This window comes from Pundamilia nyererei, unplaced genomic scaffold (genome assembly GCF_000239375.1).
Source record: "Pundamilia nyererei isolate P.nyererei 1_Seehausen unplaced genomic scaffold, PunNye1.0 scaffold00012, whole genome shotgun sequence".
Classification (NCBI taxonomy): domain Eukaryota; kingdom Metazoa; phylum Chordata; class Actinopteri; order Cichliformes; family Cichlidae; genus Pundamilia; species Pundamilia nyererei.
Window position 1 is genome coordinate 3,327,940 of NW_005187413.1, and position 17,158 is coordinate 3,345,097.

A 17,158-nucleotide genomic window follows, 5' to 3' on the forward strand; every position below is an offset into this window, starting at 1 on the left:
ATTTTTAAATTTACTTCTTAAGAAAAAAGGAGCATCTGTAAGTGTGAGGCCTCCTTTTGATTCATATCTAATAATCTCACAACAGGCAAAATTTGAGAAGTTGTGTCATAAATTCCCTTTATTGCAGACATAATTTTAATTGTACTGAGCAGAGATATTTTGACAAGATAATTTTTCCAACCCACCTACTGAGACACGGGGAAATGAGTGCGATATATAGAAACAACACACTGAGAGCAAAACTAGGAGAAGAGGTGAGTCAAAAAGGTAAGCAAGAACACATTGCATAAAAAAAAATCTTGTCTAACTAGATCATTGTGTTGCCACTGAGTAGCTGTACAGCCTGGAAAGGAATCGGTGGAAGAATGGATTGTTAAATACACAGCAAGCTTGATGAGGAAATGGTTAGGTGTGCTTCATGAAGCTCAGTTGGCGTTTGACTGAGGAGATTGCCAGTCCCAGAGGAACAGCGGGACTTACCCACCTGAGAGGAAAGAGAAGTATGGAGGGAAAAGACAGAAAGAGGGGATCCTGACAGATGGATAGGGGAGCTGATACTGCTAAGACCATAACAAGCTACCTGTTTTTAGGAAATCTTTGATGGCTTGCTTTGGCCTTCAGACTGGGCCTTCTAACTGTTACTGTCTCTTATCTTACATCCAGAAATGACAACACTTTTGAGGTTGTAACACATAAACTTGGGTTTCCTCAGACTACAAGTTTGGCTGGAAGCTTGTTCATTTTTATAGGATAGGTCTTCCTTGATCTCACTCCCATTATTTTTGGCCATGCTTTAAAATTCAAAGTGTGCATGTTGGAATTAATGTACGACCATATGTTTGACTTCATGCTTGAACATGTAGCACTTTGTAACGTTTTAAAGTGCTTTACAAATAATGTTTTCTTCTTGTTCTCCACAGCATGTACGTATTTGACGTCTCCATTATCCCAAAGTTGATATCCAAACTGAGGGTGTGCTACTTAACCCTTTAAAGTCAAATGTTCATTTTTACTTTCTTTTTAAAAACAAATGTCAAATTCCTGTAATTATTTCATGGTACACTCTGTACAGAGTTAACACTTATCTGGATGTAGGGTGAAAAAAAGGCAATTTTTGAAATTTGCCAAAATAAAGACGTTTTCAGGGGTAAACTGCAACAGCTGGTGTTTGTGACAACCATTCTGTAATGTCTGTAATGAAAAACAAAATATCACCAGTTCCCTTTGAAGAATTATATCTGACCAAGATAATACCTAACACATCAAACGTAAGGTATGATCTATATGTTTATTATTATGTGTATTGTCATTTCATATGTATCAGTAAAAGTCTTGCAAATTACAGACTGTAGTCATTTTATATATGCTACATAGCATTAAAGCACTCATATGAGAAACATTTTTGGTTATCATCATATTGGAAAGGAAAAGTGGGAAGAAGCTACTACATAGTGCAGGATTTGTTTTATAGCCTAGTTTCAGTATACTGCATGTAGTATAAATGACAGACAATGGCGTGTACAAGTCAAAACAATGAAACAGAAATTACTTCATTTGCAGGTCCACTCATGTAAAATTTCCTAGCACAATGTAAAAGGGTTAAAAGCGTATTTGAACATATGGTGCTACTAATGTTCTTATCATAAATGCTTTTGCTGTAGTTCCAGCAGTTATTACCCTGTGTGACTATGGCAACGCTGGCAAGAGAGAGGTGTCCCTCACAGCAGCAATGTGATAGGTTAACACTTAGAGACAACCTAGAAAAATGTGAAATTATACTCTTTAGCTTTTTCACTGTATATTTTTTTGTTAACTGCGTGCACATGTGCGGACCTGTGTGCATGTCTATGTCTGTTTGTATAAAATAGGCAATCTGTCCACTTTCGGTTGACCTTTCTAACAGAAGGCTGCCAGCAGAGTAAGGGCCCACATACCAGGTGGATGCAGCACTTGAAGGAGGGGCACTGTGTGTGTCGTGTGCCAGCCACCTGCTGGTGCTGCCGGACGAAACACGAAGAGGAAAACAACACGGATAGGCTGAAGACAGTTTAAGTATTTTGCATGGAAACATCAAAGCTAATTATCTGCTTTGTTTCACCAGGATGTGCTTGACAGTCAGCAACACTGAATTTAGATTTGAGTTGTTCAGAAAATATCAATAATCAAGTGAGATAGGTAAGGTATTCAAGCATACCTTGACCCATAGACTGTATATAAGAGATGGACTTACAGGTTCCAGATAAAGCTATTAGGTGCCCTAAACCTGCATTTCAAATTTGACTGAATACAGCATGATAGTTAATCTCTAAACTAAGATCCGGTGTAGGGTCAAACTGATGAATGAAACCGAGTGCTCTTCTGGTCGTGGCTACCTTCTGGTTGATGCAGCACAGAAACTAATCATTTTGATGTGAAGGAGAAAAATTTAAGTTCACTACACCAATGTGACCTTTCTGCCACTGCAGAGTTATCTTAAATACTCCTGATCTAATTTCTATTTGAGTCACACTGCACTAGTCCATATCTATTTTTATTTGGTCCATTTGTTGCTAGTGAACAACCACTGCTGGTCCCAAAGCTGGATAGATGGGAGGGTTGCATCTGGTGTGAAAACAAATAAGGAGATTAATCTGCTGTGGGGAATGAGGGGGCAGTTTACTAATGCCAAAAGTAATTAAAAAAAAGTAATTAAAATACATTAACTAAAATTATGATTTAAGAACCCGGTAAATGTTTTCAAATCTTATTTAGGATCAGCCCTAATAACATAAAGACAAGACAATACAAATATTGCTATATTGCATAAAACATAATTTTAAAAAGTCTTCCAAAAACACAAATATTCCTTAATTTAACATACCAGTGAACATGCTTACTGTAAACCTGGCTAACATTTATTGTGCATACAGGATCCTGTCCTTATTACCTGCTGGAGCACATAGTTATACATGTATCTGAGCCAATACGTGTGCATCTGCTGATCTGCACGTCTGCATTTTGAGAGGTTCAGGGTTAGCTTAAGTGCAGCTTTACTGTAATAACACAGGTTTTTTGTTTCTTTGTTTTGTTTTTCATCTCAGATTTCTGATCTGAAACTTATTGTTTCAGCCTAATTGGTTAACAGTGACCACTGCCACTAGATGGCAACATTGGTTATAACTTGAGTTTAAGGCAAAGACCTGTGACCACTAAATAATTTCTCCCTTCCCCCCCCTGCAGAAGGCAGTCTCTCCAGTGGCAGACAGTGGGAAACCCTAGATGCAGGGGAGTGTGGAGACGTGTGGGGAGGCTGGAAGCTTGTTCCAGCTCAACAGTCAACAGCTCCCTCTTCATCTAACCTCGTCCTGCTTTCTTCTGATGGCCTGCATTCTGTACATACAATGATCACTTTTCATGTGATTTTTACTTACATAAATTTACAGTTTTATTCACATAGCACCAAATTACAACAGTAATTGCCTCAAGGCTCTTTATATTGTAAGGTAAAGACCCTACAATCAAACGACCCCCTTTGAACAAGCACTTGGCGACATTGGGAAGGAAAAACTCCCTTTTAACAGGAAGAAACCTCCAGCAGGCTCAGGGAGGGGCCTGAGCCTCAATAAAAACACAGTGAAAAAGTAACGCAGAGAAGAAGAAGCACTCAGTGCATCATGGGAAGCCCCTAGCAGTCTACTGCAGCGTGACTAAAAGAGGTCACCTGATCCACCCAGCCAGAATAATGGTTACTAAACCTGTTTATATGAATAGTGCTGATCAATGCACAACTGTAGCTTTCTCAAACAGCTTAGTATAAGTTTCGATATGTCAGAAAATAACATTAGTTGAACTATTATGTGCTGGAAACAGTGAAATCAAAGCCAACAATTCTTAATCAAAATGTAAAGTGATCTGATTTATTTCATTTTTGATTCATTTAAGGGAAACGTTGCTTTTTATTAAGAAATAAAAATATCTTGGGACATTGAGACACTTTCTTTTAACATGTAAAGTACTGGCTCTGTGTGAATCACAACCAGTTACAACGCCAAAGTTACAACATGCACTGAACAATAGAACATTTATACAGAAACAACAGCATAGAAAGTCAACAGGTAAAAATGTTTTTCTCTTTTTGTTTTTGTTTTACAAAACAGACAGCCTCGGGACCTACAAACAACATTGTATAAGAGCTGGCTAAGGTCATTCAAATATCTTTTTTCAATTCCCTGGAAACAGTGTACTTTACAAAGACTGATGGCTTAGGCAAGGTTGGGGTCAATTCCACTGAGAGGTTAAAATATAGGGAAAAAATAGTTTATGTTTGAATTTGTCCGTTTCTCATGCTTTAATACTGCTTTTTATTATAGCGCCACGTGTGATGTGTCTTGTGCACCACCTTGAATCGACCCCAACCCTGTAATACAGTGTTAGATTCAAAGAATGTGGAATTGGACTACTTGCTAAAGCAGTAGTTCTCACCAGGTTTTGGAAACTATCACGTCCTTGAAAAAGTCCCGTGGGGTTTGAAGAATAAATTAAAGAAATAAGAAAACAAAAGAACGGAAACTCCTTTAACCTCTTTTTAAAATTTAGCAGCTAGCTAAACAATTCAATTCTCTTTTAGATTTTAACTAAATGCCTAATACTGTACAGCTGGGAGTCATATGGGATGATTAGGAATTGTATTTATAAAAATCTTAGAGAACTTGTGCTCTTAATTTTAATTGGTATCAATAAAGAAGAGGTAAAAGAAGTCACTAGATTGTGTTGTCTTGATAAAGAGTCATGGTTTAGTCCTTTGATTCACATCGGATTGCTCCACAGGGAACCTCGGTGAAATTAAAAGGTCTGCTATACTATTAGATTCAATTAATTTGAATGGCTCCCTTGAAAATGGAGTGGATTTAAGCGTCCAAATAAAATGAAATGAAGCTAAATGTAGAAATGAAAGACACTTTTTTTAAACTATTATTATTATGGTGGTATTGTGTCACAGTATCACAGTCTAAATATGAAATCAAACATCATACTTGATGTTTCTTTGCTCTCTCCTTTCTAAAAGCTTAATTCTAAGAATGCTAGTGTCAGGATTTCAGTACTTGTAAGTGTGTGCGCACATGGTTGTGCATTTGCGTAATATTTTTCCAAGATAAATCTCAGGTCTCTACACTAGTGCTTGCTGCCCATTCGTGATATATTGATTGTCATCATTGTTGAGAGATATTTCAGTGAAAAATGGTCCCTGACTACAATAATATAGAAAACCGAAATGATAGGACAGAAGCTCACGTGGTGCTTAAGGAGGGGTTGTGTGAGCTCAATGCCCTTCATATTTCATATTTATCTCTTAGTTCACCCTAAAATATTTGTCTGGCTGCTTTTTGTTTTTTCTTGACTCAAGTAACAAAATCAAAATGGACAGTAAGGTATAATCAGGTGAAATAAGTTGAACTGTATTTTTTCTTGTTGAAACTGAAGAAAATAAAATCTGTTTGACTAAATTTGTCATGAATTCCTTTGGGATTTAACCTGTGACTTCAACCTCAGGAAAATGTGAAGAATTACAGACATTTACTGGACAGTATACATGTAGGAACGTAACCAAAGAACATTACCAGAGACCATCTGGATCATTTTCAATACCCACAGTCAACTGTTGTGCAACAGGATATTTTCTTATAACAAAAATCTATTTAACAGCTGTTTGTGGGTAATTATTGTAATTTTTTATCATTGTGGGGGATTTTTTTGTTTTTGTTTTTTTGGTACTTCAAATAAAGAAAGACATTAAATAAAAAAAAATATCTACACACACAGGAAAAATGTAAAGGTGTAATACAACGTGAGTCAATGAGATGAAGCTATTCTCAGTACAGTTATCTGCTTAATTATACTAAACATGATTCATAAAATGCTCCTCCCGTATCTCGTTTCCCAGCTATAAATAAAGCTTCACTTCAAAAACATCGACTAAAAATAATCCTATTTTCTCACACAACTCTAATATTTTCTTTGTATTGCAATCTGCATTACTGCTGCATGTTACAGTCAGGACTGTAGATGGAATAGAGAGAAAACAAAAGGCAGGATTCCCCCAGCCCGCACATTCATATTGGAAACAGTTCATTCTTTTCCATTAAGCAGCAGCCACACTGCTATAATGCCCCAGCTTTACAGCAGTCTCCCTTTCTCTCTCTCACACACACACATACACAAAGTTCCCTCTGCTTCTCGCAGTCGTTGGTATTCCTTTCACACCTCAGCTTCTCTCACTATGGGAGAGCAATATGAAATGGTCCAACTCTGTGATTAAAACAGGAAGTGAAATCAGGATTTGTGATTAGACTCTAAACTACAACACTAAAACGATATGTGTCAATCAACTTAGGTTGGATAAATTCTGAAAAAATAGATTTATAATAGTGCAATGCTCTTATTTGCGTGCATCATTTGCCAGTATACTTGTGTCAGGAAAAGACTGAGAAAGATTTTAAAGTTATTCTTTTTTCTTTTGACAGTATATTTTGTTGGCACTGAGGTTCTTTGCTCATCTTGTTAATCTTGTTTGTGAAAGATGTGATGACAGAAGGCATACTGTACCTACTCAAAAGACTTTTAAAGACGTTACAAAAACCTTGTACTTTTGCACTAGAAATTAAATTTCAAGAGATTGTGGAAGGACTCTTGATACTGTAACTCAGCTTATGTTAATGAGTGGAAATCTTGTATATAAAAGATGGACTTAGCTTTAAAGTAAATCCCTTACATAAGTGCTGAAACATTTAATATTTCTGATGTCCAATGGCTGCAAAAGAGAAAGTCTTTCAGAAAGTTATTCCATTGCTGTCTTAGTTTAGGACCATGGTAAATACTTTTCTGTTGAGTTCATGTTTGCAATCCCGTCTTCTAAGTCTTATTAATCATGTTTTTTTCTTTTTATAGGAAGCAGGTGAAAGAGAGCCTGGAGAGGTGGAGGTATGCGCTGGAGAGAAGAGGAATGAAAATCAGTAGAAGCAAGACAAAATACATGTGTGTGAATGCGATGGAGACAGGCGTAACAGTGAAGGTACAACGAGCAGAAGCAGTGAAGCAGTGAAGGTGGATGAGTTCTAATACCTGGCGTCAACCATTCACAGCAATGGATGGTGAAGAAGGCAGGGTGAAGGTGAGTAACATGGGTGATTTGTGACAGCAAAATGTGAAAGAGAAGTGTGGAAGCATTGGGAGTGACCAGGATGGACAGGTCAGGCAGGAGGAAAAATGAAGAAGACCACAGAGAAGATTCATAGATGTAGTAAAGAAGGACATGAGAAGAGTTGGCGTGGCAGAAAAGAATGCTAGGGACAGGGTGATAATCCTGTGGTGGACTCTTGGTTGATTCTCGTGAAGGAGTCGCTCTCATGACTCATCCAGTGACATCACTACCTGCCTAATCAGTGGCATGCAGTCTGTTGACGTCAGATTTTCAGCTCAACTCAGCTCACTTGGGAACGTACTAAAAATACTGGTGGACACCCCTCAGCCAGTAGATCCAGATATGGTATAAACTGGAATATCTTAGGTGGGGTCTGTCTGGAGTTATCACATTCATAAGATTTTCAGAAAACTTAATCTCTAAACTTGACCTTGACATTGAGGTCATGACATTCCAACTCGTCTGAGATTTTTGCTAGGTGCACCTACGGTATGAATGTCAACATCGCCTCGTTTTGAGTGGTCGCATTCACAACTTTGGTGACCACACTGCTCGCCCGCCAGTGACATCAATACCATATCAGCCTTTTACGGTTGAAGGGTAAAAAGTACCTGATAACAGGAACCACTGAGTCGAGTCAAACTAACTAGGTACTAGTGGAACAGAGGCTAAAATGCTCCAGGCACCAGTGGCTGATTTCACATTGGGTAAGTCCATGTTTCATATACAATCTGGCGTGTAAAGCAGCACTTAATATATTTTTAAGATCACGAGGACCACTTCTGTTTTGCCTCTCTCACCATCTACAATCTGTATGAAGAGTGCAGCAATTCTTGTTAAGCGACTGGTCCTCACTATACTATGTAGCAGTGTAATCACACAGGCATACGGAGAATTGTGTCTGCCAATCCAGGGGATAACAGAACATATATTAAAACTGAATTCATGAACATAAATAATAAAGTACAAAGTCCTTATATTATAATGTTAGATTTACACAGTACTCATGAATATGCACAGTGAGGAGTGGCTCAGCTAACATGCAACTACTGTCGCTTTATGGGTTCACGTGTCTCCGTGTGTGATTTGTAAAAGTGTGTGAGCATATGTTACATGTAAGTCGACCTTCGCCACTCCAATTAACAAATCACTGCTTAGCTGTTGCCAACATTTGAGGGAAACAGCTATCACCATGGAAACTAAACGTATCTATGGTATCCTGAAAATTGTCTCCAGTACCTGGATGTATAGTTTGCCGGTGTGTGTGTGTGTGCACTCATGCATGAGTTTTATCAATTCTGGCATTTGCACCCGATTAATGGTAAGCGGGGTCGATTGCGGATGGTGCTGTTATATATATATAGATATTTTTATCATTTAAGAAACAAAATAGGGGTTGGATAACTCCCCTGCTTTTGCTGTTTTATACACATATCGTTCATGCATTTGTGAACAATTTGGCTGCTTTTATGTTGGTCAAACGAAGGCTGATGCATGCTGAACAACTGCTCTAAACATCATGTCAGTAGGCTAGGAGGATTTCCTTATATATGTTTTTTTAATTTATTTAGAGATGATGGACAAGCAAATCATCATGTTATTTTATGTTATGAGACTGGGTACACGCATGCTTTCATAATATGCATTTTATGCAGCAATCCGCATAATTCTTTCTTTTGTTAGCCCATGTCAAAAAGAAACCTCTTGATCCAAAAAAAAGATTCTGATGTGCTAGGAAATCTATCCGTCATTCGATCATTCACTCTCACCAAGACATGTTAACATGAGTTAGCAAAACACTGTTAACAGGAAAAGTGGTCATTATAATGCATGATGAGCTGGAGCAGCGTCTGTGCCAAAACACTGAACCTCATACGAGATAACTCTTCACATGTGATTATGACACAGCAGACCAGAAATGTACTTATTTCTAATAGGAACTTTCTCTTATCTATAGAAAAATAAATCAGGCTAGACAATCTCAAGAGTGTGTGTACATGAATTATCATTTGGCCATTCATTACTGTTCACTCTCTCTTGCTCTGTCTCTTATAGACACAGGCACACATATAAGCAGACATGCACACCCCTACAAATGTAAATGACTAAGGCCAGGTTTGGGAATGGAGGGCACAAGTAAGTAGCTTATAGGCTTCTAGGTCCTCTCCTGTATCTTCAAGACTACAAAATCAATCGGGACTTAGTTCTGGAAAGTGGCTGCGGGGATTTTTTAGAGATAACCCCCTGCGACTAAAACCATCATTTAGCTGGGTTTCGCACTTATAACTACAGCTTTATTTCTCTGATGACTCTACATCTCTGAACAGACCCATTGGCTACTTGGGATTGCTCTTTTGTTGTGTGTGTGGAATATCTCCTTATAGGAATGAGCTGAAGGAGGGGCAGTGACATTCTTCAATTAAGAAATGTTTTTCTCCCAGAGTATTCACTACACATGTTCACCCAAGGCTTATTGCCCAGTGGCATGCTCAGGTAATTTGTGAAATGTTTTAGCGAGACCGGTTGTCTCGCCTTCCTTTGTCTCTGGCTTGGAGTGTTTTAGCCTTTAAGGTGTCTCTACCAAAAACACTCTGTCCCAAACTTGCTGTTAGTTTTTGCTTCACTTGCACCTCAGAGGCCTTTATCCAAAGTATTTTGACGTCCCCTCTCAGCCTTTGGTCTACGTGTCATCTCTGGTCCTATGTGATTTTCATGAGCTAGCCCACGAATCCCTTCTAGTGGGAACAGACAATTCTGACCCAGCATTTTCTGGGCTGCTTCTAAATGGTTAGTGCCCCTCTGGTAATTTATATTAATGCTGCGTTTCGGGCTTGCATCAGCCAGGAGACGCTCAGAGGGACTGGTGTCAGACATGTCACGGAGGTGCTCATCATCGTCTGTATCGGCATCAATGTACTTGCTGATGGAGGAGTCATGGAAGGTGAAGACAGTTGGGGCCAGGGGAGTGCCTTCTGGAGACTTTGGTGGGGTCCTGCTGCTGGCAGTAGTGTACGCAGAGGTTTCGGGGCTTAACAGAGAGTGGTCTGACACAACTGAGCTGTCTGAAAGTGGGGAAAGTCCTGATTCTCCGTCGCTGCGGCAGCCTCCTTTGGGAATAAGGCTTTTTGAGGAGATTCCAGAAAAGAAAAATTTCCTTGTGCTGTCCGTCTTTGTGACAGACACAGGGGTCAGCATGGGCTCACGGTCCCCTGTTGTTTGCTGGCCAGTTTTTGTATTGGTGTGCTGGGACAATGCTGTCGCTGGACTGTATGAGAAGCGGTTGCTTTCCTGAAGACCAAGATCTATTGCAGGACTGTGGGAGAAGCGTGGATTCTCCTGGAAGTCTGTTGCACAACTAATGTAGCTGTCAATGCTGGATAAGCTTTTCATGTCTCCAACTCCATCCCTGGTTCCTAGGGCTTGTTGACCATGGTCATGTATAGCCCCCAGCTCTATCTCATCCCTCTGTTTACCAACTCTGGAGGCCCTTTCTTTAGCATTGAGGTTGGGTTGTGACTGTGTCTTTGCCATCTGGTTGTACATCTCTTCTAGTTTCTGAACATTTAACCTCTGGGGACTGGTGGCTCGGGCCTTGCTGGGAGAGCCTAACTCCTGGGCATTGAAAGAACGGTTTGAGCTTGTCTCTGATGCAGCCCTCTTGGGAGTCCATTTCCAGCGGCTGGGTGAGAGGTGGTTGTCATGAGGCCTCTCGCTCTTCTCCACCACCACATCCATCAGCTCTGCACTACGTGCAAATGCTTCTTTCAAGTTCATTGAGACAATGCTGCCATTTCTCTTTGCCCTTTCTAAGGCTTCTCTTCTTTTAAGGGCCTTTTCTTGCCTCTTCTGTTCCTTATAGAATTCAGAAAAGTTATTTACAATAATAGGAATAGGTAGAGCGATCACAAGTACTCCAGCTATGCAGCATAACCCCCCGACAATCTTTCCCAAGAGAGTTTTGGGGTAGATGTCACCATAGCCCACTGTGGTCATAGTAATTGTAGCCCACCAGAAAGAAGCTGGAATGCTTTTAAACTTTGTATCCTCTTCATCCTTCTCAGCAAAAAACACCAGACTGGAGAAAATCATGATACCCATGGCAAGGAAAAGAATAAGTAGGCCCAACTCATTGTAACTCCTCCTAAGGGTAAAACCCAGAGACTGAAGACCTGTAGAGTGACGAGCCAGTTTCAAGATACGTAGAATACGCATGATCCTAAAAATCTGAACCACACGCCGAACATTTTGAAACTGTAATACACTCTTGTTGGATTCTGTCAGGAAAATGGTGACGTAGTAGGGCAGGATGGCCAACAAGTCAATAACATTTAGAGGACCCTTAAAGAACTTCCATTTATTCGGGGAGGAGAGGAAACGGAGCAGGTATTCCATGGTAAACCAGGCAATGCAGACAGCCTCCACATGGGCAAGTTGAGGGTTGTCTGTGGATTGGCCAAACTCATCTGTATCCTGTAGCTCTGGTAGGGTGTTCAGAGACAGGGCAATGGTGGAAAGCACGATGAAGAGGATGGAGATGATGGCAAGTATCTGAAAGACAAAATTAGTCAATATGAGATTTTATGCATCAGAGAATGGCTTACAGTAAATAAAACTTTGGTCACTTGAGAGGTTTTGTTGCAGACATTGAAGACACTCAGCGAGCTCAAGGTGTTGGGAACAGCAAACCTGCTAAAAACCTTAAAAACTGCACTCAGGAGTATTTAGAAGAAATGGTACTATTTTAAAGACAAAACAAATTTGGTATAATTTACCTTTTTCTATTTACAGCTTTGTGTACGATATTGCATGAAAAACATTTTTTCGCCATAATGACTTAAACTTGAAGTTGAAAGCTGCATTAAGTGGAAACTATGAAATTGAAATCATCGTCAAGTGTGCACTTTAGCATACTTTTATTACCTGATCACACAATTAAGCTATATGCAAGTAATTAAACTATAACAGTTTAAATAAACCTTCTATAAATGCTTGACTGACAGTGTGACTGCCTGAGAGCTAATGGATTAGACAAACTTGGACCACTTACTTATTCATAACTCACTTATCAGGCTGATCCACATGAGTGAGTGTGCTTGAGTGGACAATTATGTTTAGCACCAATCAACAAAAACAAAAGTATCACAGCAACACATATCAGACTCACTGAATAATTTTCTAAAACATAAAACTGGGAACTGGGTAAAACAGTAAATGCTTATTTTTGGTGTAGAAAGTTTTTTTTTTTTATGATATTTTATGACATTTTCCAAACTGGAGGTTGGACAGAGCCCTCGAGAGCTCAAATGGGCTCTTGAGCACTTACCCCTGCGCTGAAATTGTCATGTTAAGATAATTAAGATGAGCCTACCATTATCACAGAGTGCTGAACCTACTTGCTAGCCACGAAATCAGTGACTAATTGAAAGGCTTCGGTGCTCTCTATTTAAAAGTAGGATAAGGGTAAAACATAATCCACATGTAGTTTTACACTGTTTTCTCCCATTATGGTCTCTCTAGAATTACTGAGGAGAGACCTCTCACTCGCCGTCACTTGACACCATCATGTAATGAAAATGAACCTGCAATAACCACATAGGAGCAGAATGTCCCCAGAATCTACTGCACTTGATGATGCTGATGATTCACTTTACGCAGTACACAGAACTGGGAAGTCTGTCAAAAAACAGCACCCTGACACACACACACACACACACGCTACCCCACCCACTCTCCACCAATCATGCTAACAAGCACGTACGTGGTGGCAGACTACACCTCTCTGAGCACTGACAGCACCCCCATCAACCAGGATTCATTGTGTAAACAAAAAAATGGTTGCGTTTGCTTTGAAGTATGTTATTCTTGAGTTTGTTTGATCTGAGTAAATGACTGCGTAATGTTGTATGAAAAATACTTGAGAAAATGTTGCAGTGCCATCCAGCTTGCGATATACCATCAAGTCCAGAAAAGTTAAAAGCGAGTGAAACACTGATTTGAAACGCAAAGATAGATGTAGGCAGCAAAAGACCCACACATAACTCCCTTACAGAAATGCACCCAACAACACACACACACACACACACACACGCACACACACACACACAAAAAAAAAATAGCTAGAATGATTTTACATCTAACTTTGTAGAAGACAAAAAACTTAGTTATGCCTCATATTAAAGGTTAGCTTACAAAAATCACTTGAATGAAATCTTGAGGTTTGATTTGATTTAGTATGACACTTTAAAATTTTAGTCCTCGAGCTGTCATGTGGAACAGTAGCTCCCGAAATGGTCTAATAAGGAACACTGTGCCGAAAAACTAATATCGGGGTTAGATAAACAAAGACAGATGGACTATGATGTAAATAAAGCAAAGAGTTTTTCTCCTTTTTACCTCATTTCCTACTAAGTTAGACAGATGTCTAAATTTATCTGTTGCACAAAGAACTTTAGTTGCTAACTAGTCTAAAAAGAAAAACTTTTAATAATAATAGTAATACAATTTATTTAAAAGCGCCTTTCAAAACACCCAAGGACACTGTACAGAGCAAAAAAGACAAGCATAAAAACAGGAAATAAACACATTAATAAAAGAAGGTTTAAGAGCATATGAGTTCAATGAGTTCTGGGCAAATTATACCTTTTGAAGAAGAAAAACAGCTGAGTTCACTATTTGTCGTTCTTTTCTCTGGCTGAAAGATACTTGTCCTCAACACCTGACCATTACAAGGATGTTTTAACTGGAAAATTTAGCAGCACAGAATTTCAATAATTTTTTTAAATGTTAGGGAAAAAAATGATAGTAACAGTAGATAGTGTAAATAGCATTGGAAACTTCCTGTTGCCTTAAATCGCCTTTAACGCAGTCAAACAAAAATGACAGATCACATATTGACCATTGATTCAACAGTGTTTAGTCTGATTAGGGTTGTCACCAGAACTGATACTTATAGTACCATTTGACACACACAGTGGCCGTTGTTTTTGGGTTTTCAATAATGTATCAGCATAAAAAACCTAAAAGATTTGTCACAAATTATAATCTACTACCAATGGATTCTAAAAATTACTGTCAGATTAGAAACTCTTTTGCAACAGTGTCATCTTCACTTCCTTCAGCGCACACACATTTACACACAGACAGACAGACACATTCACTAGCAGCTGAACACGTGAAGAGCAGCAGAACAAACTTGATGAACACGGACACCTTAGCCTTTATGGAACATTTTGTGAGGTCAGTAAAACTCCTGTTTCAACAAAATTTAAGTATTAATTACCATAAGCATTAACCTGGCCAGTGCACACATTGACATAACCATTTAGCTATAATCAGTTATCTACATTAGCTGTTTGTTTAGTTATTGTCACAAGATAGTGGCTAACAGCTATGGCTAATTATAAAGTGATAACATTAATATGCCCATTTGTATGATGATAACACGATTATTTGTGTCTGACATTTTTCTCTTAAGGGCAAACAGTGAAGCTGAGGAAACTATACCAAAACGGCAGCTGCATAGCTTACCAGCTGATCTGTAACAAAGCTATGGTGTCAAGTGAGAGGCACAGGAAATAAAACAGGACTGTAGATGAATATTTTTGCATATATTCCTTTTATTTTTGTCCTTCTCCCCCCTAGTGGTCTTGAAAATGTTATTGAACATTGCATATTTTCCTGATATTGAGTTTGTGGCTTTCTGTTCTGACTGGTCTAGGCTCTTCTCTACTTTTTTCATTCTTTGAAAAACTTTTGTTAAAGGGAACTCTAGTCAGTTGGATGGCTATAATTACAAGACTAGGAAACGTTTACAGCCAGAAGATTAATACTCGCTTAATCACTTTCTTTTGTGAACCAGACCTCAACTAACTACAGTGCAGACAAACAAACACCTAAAGAAAAACCGTGTAAAAAGCAACTAGTATGGACCGGGGATGTCAACAGCCTTCAGCCTGAGTTAGTAAGGTTTAGAAGAAGGTGGCTAATGCTTTAGTTTTTGATGCAACAAGCTAAATGGGTGCATGTAAACGTTTGTAAAAGAAACTTGGCCTTCCGAAGAAGATAACCTATTCTGAACCAGAAGCAGAAAGACCTGGATTATGTGAAAGTGTCTAACAAGGTCTTTGCAACTCAGTACATGTATAATTGCTGGTGGTAAGCTAGTTTTAGAAGCTGCAAATAGACTGTCCAAAATAAAATTCAAACGAAGATCTAATTACAGAGGCTATCTTTTACAGATATAAATAAATATGCTTTGAAATTTTGGCTCACACTTTGGTTGCCTAAGGCAAAACACTTTGAAAACCACTGACTTAGAATATGTGTAAAATATACTCATTCTTTTTTATGGTTCTACTTCATACCTGTTATAAAAAAATATCCAAGTCAGACACTGACTATCCCTGTGTGCATTTCAGTGATAACAGCTTAAAAAACTCTCCTTTCCTTTATAACTGGGAATAAAGGGAACACATCCAGCAGGTCTCTCGTGATCTTAATGCTGAGGTAAAAGAGAGGGGCTCCTGTCCCTGTCTGACTTGAGTGAGGATGAATCACAGAGTCAACATAATCCAGTGGTGTATATTTTGTGTATTTATCAAAAACTAATATACTGTATGCTGCTTTTTATTTTATTTTACAGTGACTGATACAAAATGTCACATACTATATACAGAACTGTGCAGAGGTCTTCAGCCAACCCTCATTTCTTTATATTTTGCTTCCAAGGAGCCAGACCATCCATCCACGGTGTGGAGCCTATCCCAGCTGCCACAGGGCAAGAGGTGGGGTAACTCAGACAGACATCCTTTTGCACCTATGGACAGTTTAGTATCACCAAGTAACCCGACCCCACTAACTGGGTGTTTTTGGAATGTGGGTGGAAGCTGGAGTGCCCTGTGAGAACACAAACAATGACCCACACAAACATGGGGAGACCATGAAATCACCAGCTCCTTTACCCTGGTAACCTGCAAGCTAGTTTGCAGCTGACATGCTTCCTCCAAAATATTCCCAGGCCCGATAACTTAAACCAAGCAGTTGGTAATAAATAATCTGCTGGCTATAATCATAAATCAAAGACTCGGCAAACAGAAAATATGCAAAAAAAAAAAATGGTTCCAAAGCACACTGCCATTGCAATAAAACATAAACATTTCAATAAATTGCTAAACCAATTTCCTACTTTCCTGGCAAAATATGAAAAATTAAGGTGTGGCTCAGGACTTTTGCACAGGACTGTATCACATACTGTTTACTGATGACTTACATCTTTGTCTATTACTATATTAAATGATTTGAGCCTTCAAGATGAATGTAATGTTACATCTGATTCCTTTAGTTCCTTACTTCATGAACTTCAGTCCGCGTTTGTTATATTAACCCTAAATGACTCCAGCTCCAAACAGCACAACTTGGAGGATGAGTAGGAGGCTGCAGCTAGAACACTGAGCCTGTTTTGGCAATAGCCCACACAAAAGAGGTTAGGATGTTATATGATGAAATCAATCATAGGATAGTTAAAATACTCCAAAAATGAGTGCAGTGTTGGACCAAAATGCCGCATAGGGGGTGAGATATACTATTCAGTCCAGCAGTTTAACATAGCTAACAGTAAAAAGTGAAATATTTCACTGTGACTTCCTTCCTTGATCAAAACCTCAGTGATAAACTGAATCTGCGGGTAATACATGCATCAACAAAAGAACCAAAGCCTCACATGGAGCACTTGATAGATTGTTTTTTGTATAAATCATCTAGAAGAAATCACAACTTACAGGCAAAAAAAGGAAGGGTTTTAACAAAGGTTGTTAGAAGGTGACTGACAGCAATGATTGACAGCGAGGGCCTTGACATGGTCTAACAATTCGGACTCCCAAGAGTAAAAGTGACGGCTCAAAAAACAACCTTATCTACGACCAATCAGAGCAGGAGGAGACTGTTGCCATAGCATCGTGGCAGACATGAATAATGACCCTATCT

At 39.0% G+C, this 17,158-nt stretch overlaps 1 protein-coding gene across 1 annotated transcript in view; it reads right to left on the reverse strand.

The window, feature by feature from the left end:
* Positions 1-8,865: 8,865 nt before the first annotated feature.
* Positions 8,866-17,158, reverse strand: part of kcnb1 (potassium voltage-gated channel, Shab-related subfamily, member 1) — a 30,719-nt gene continuing 22,426 nt past the window's right edge. The window contains exon 2 of the mRNA XM_005724497.2: positions 8,866-11,725. Within this exon, the coding sequence (XP_005724554.2) occupies positions 9,809-11,725 (1,917 nt within the window). The 3' untranslated portion in view covers positions 8,866-9,808. The remainder of the gene's footprint in view (positions 11,726-17,158) is intronic.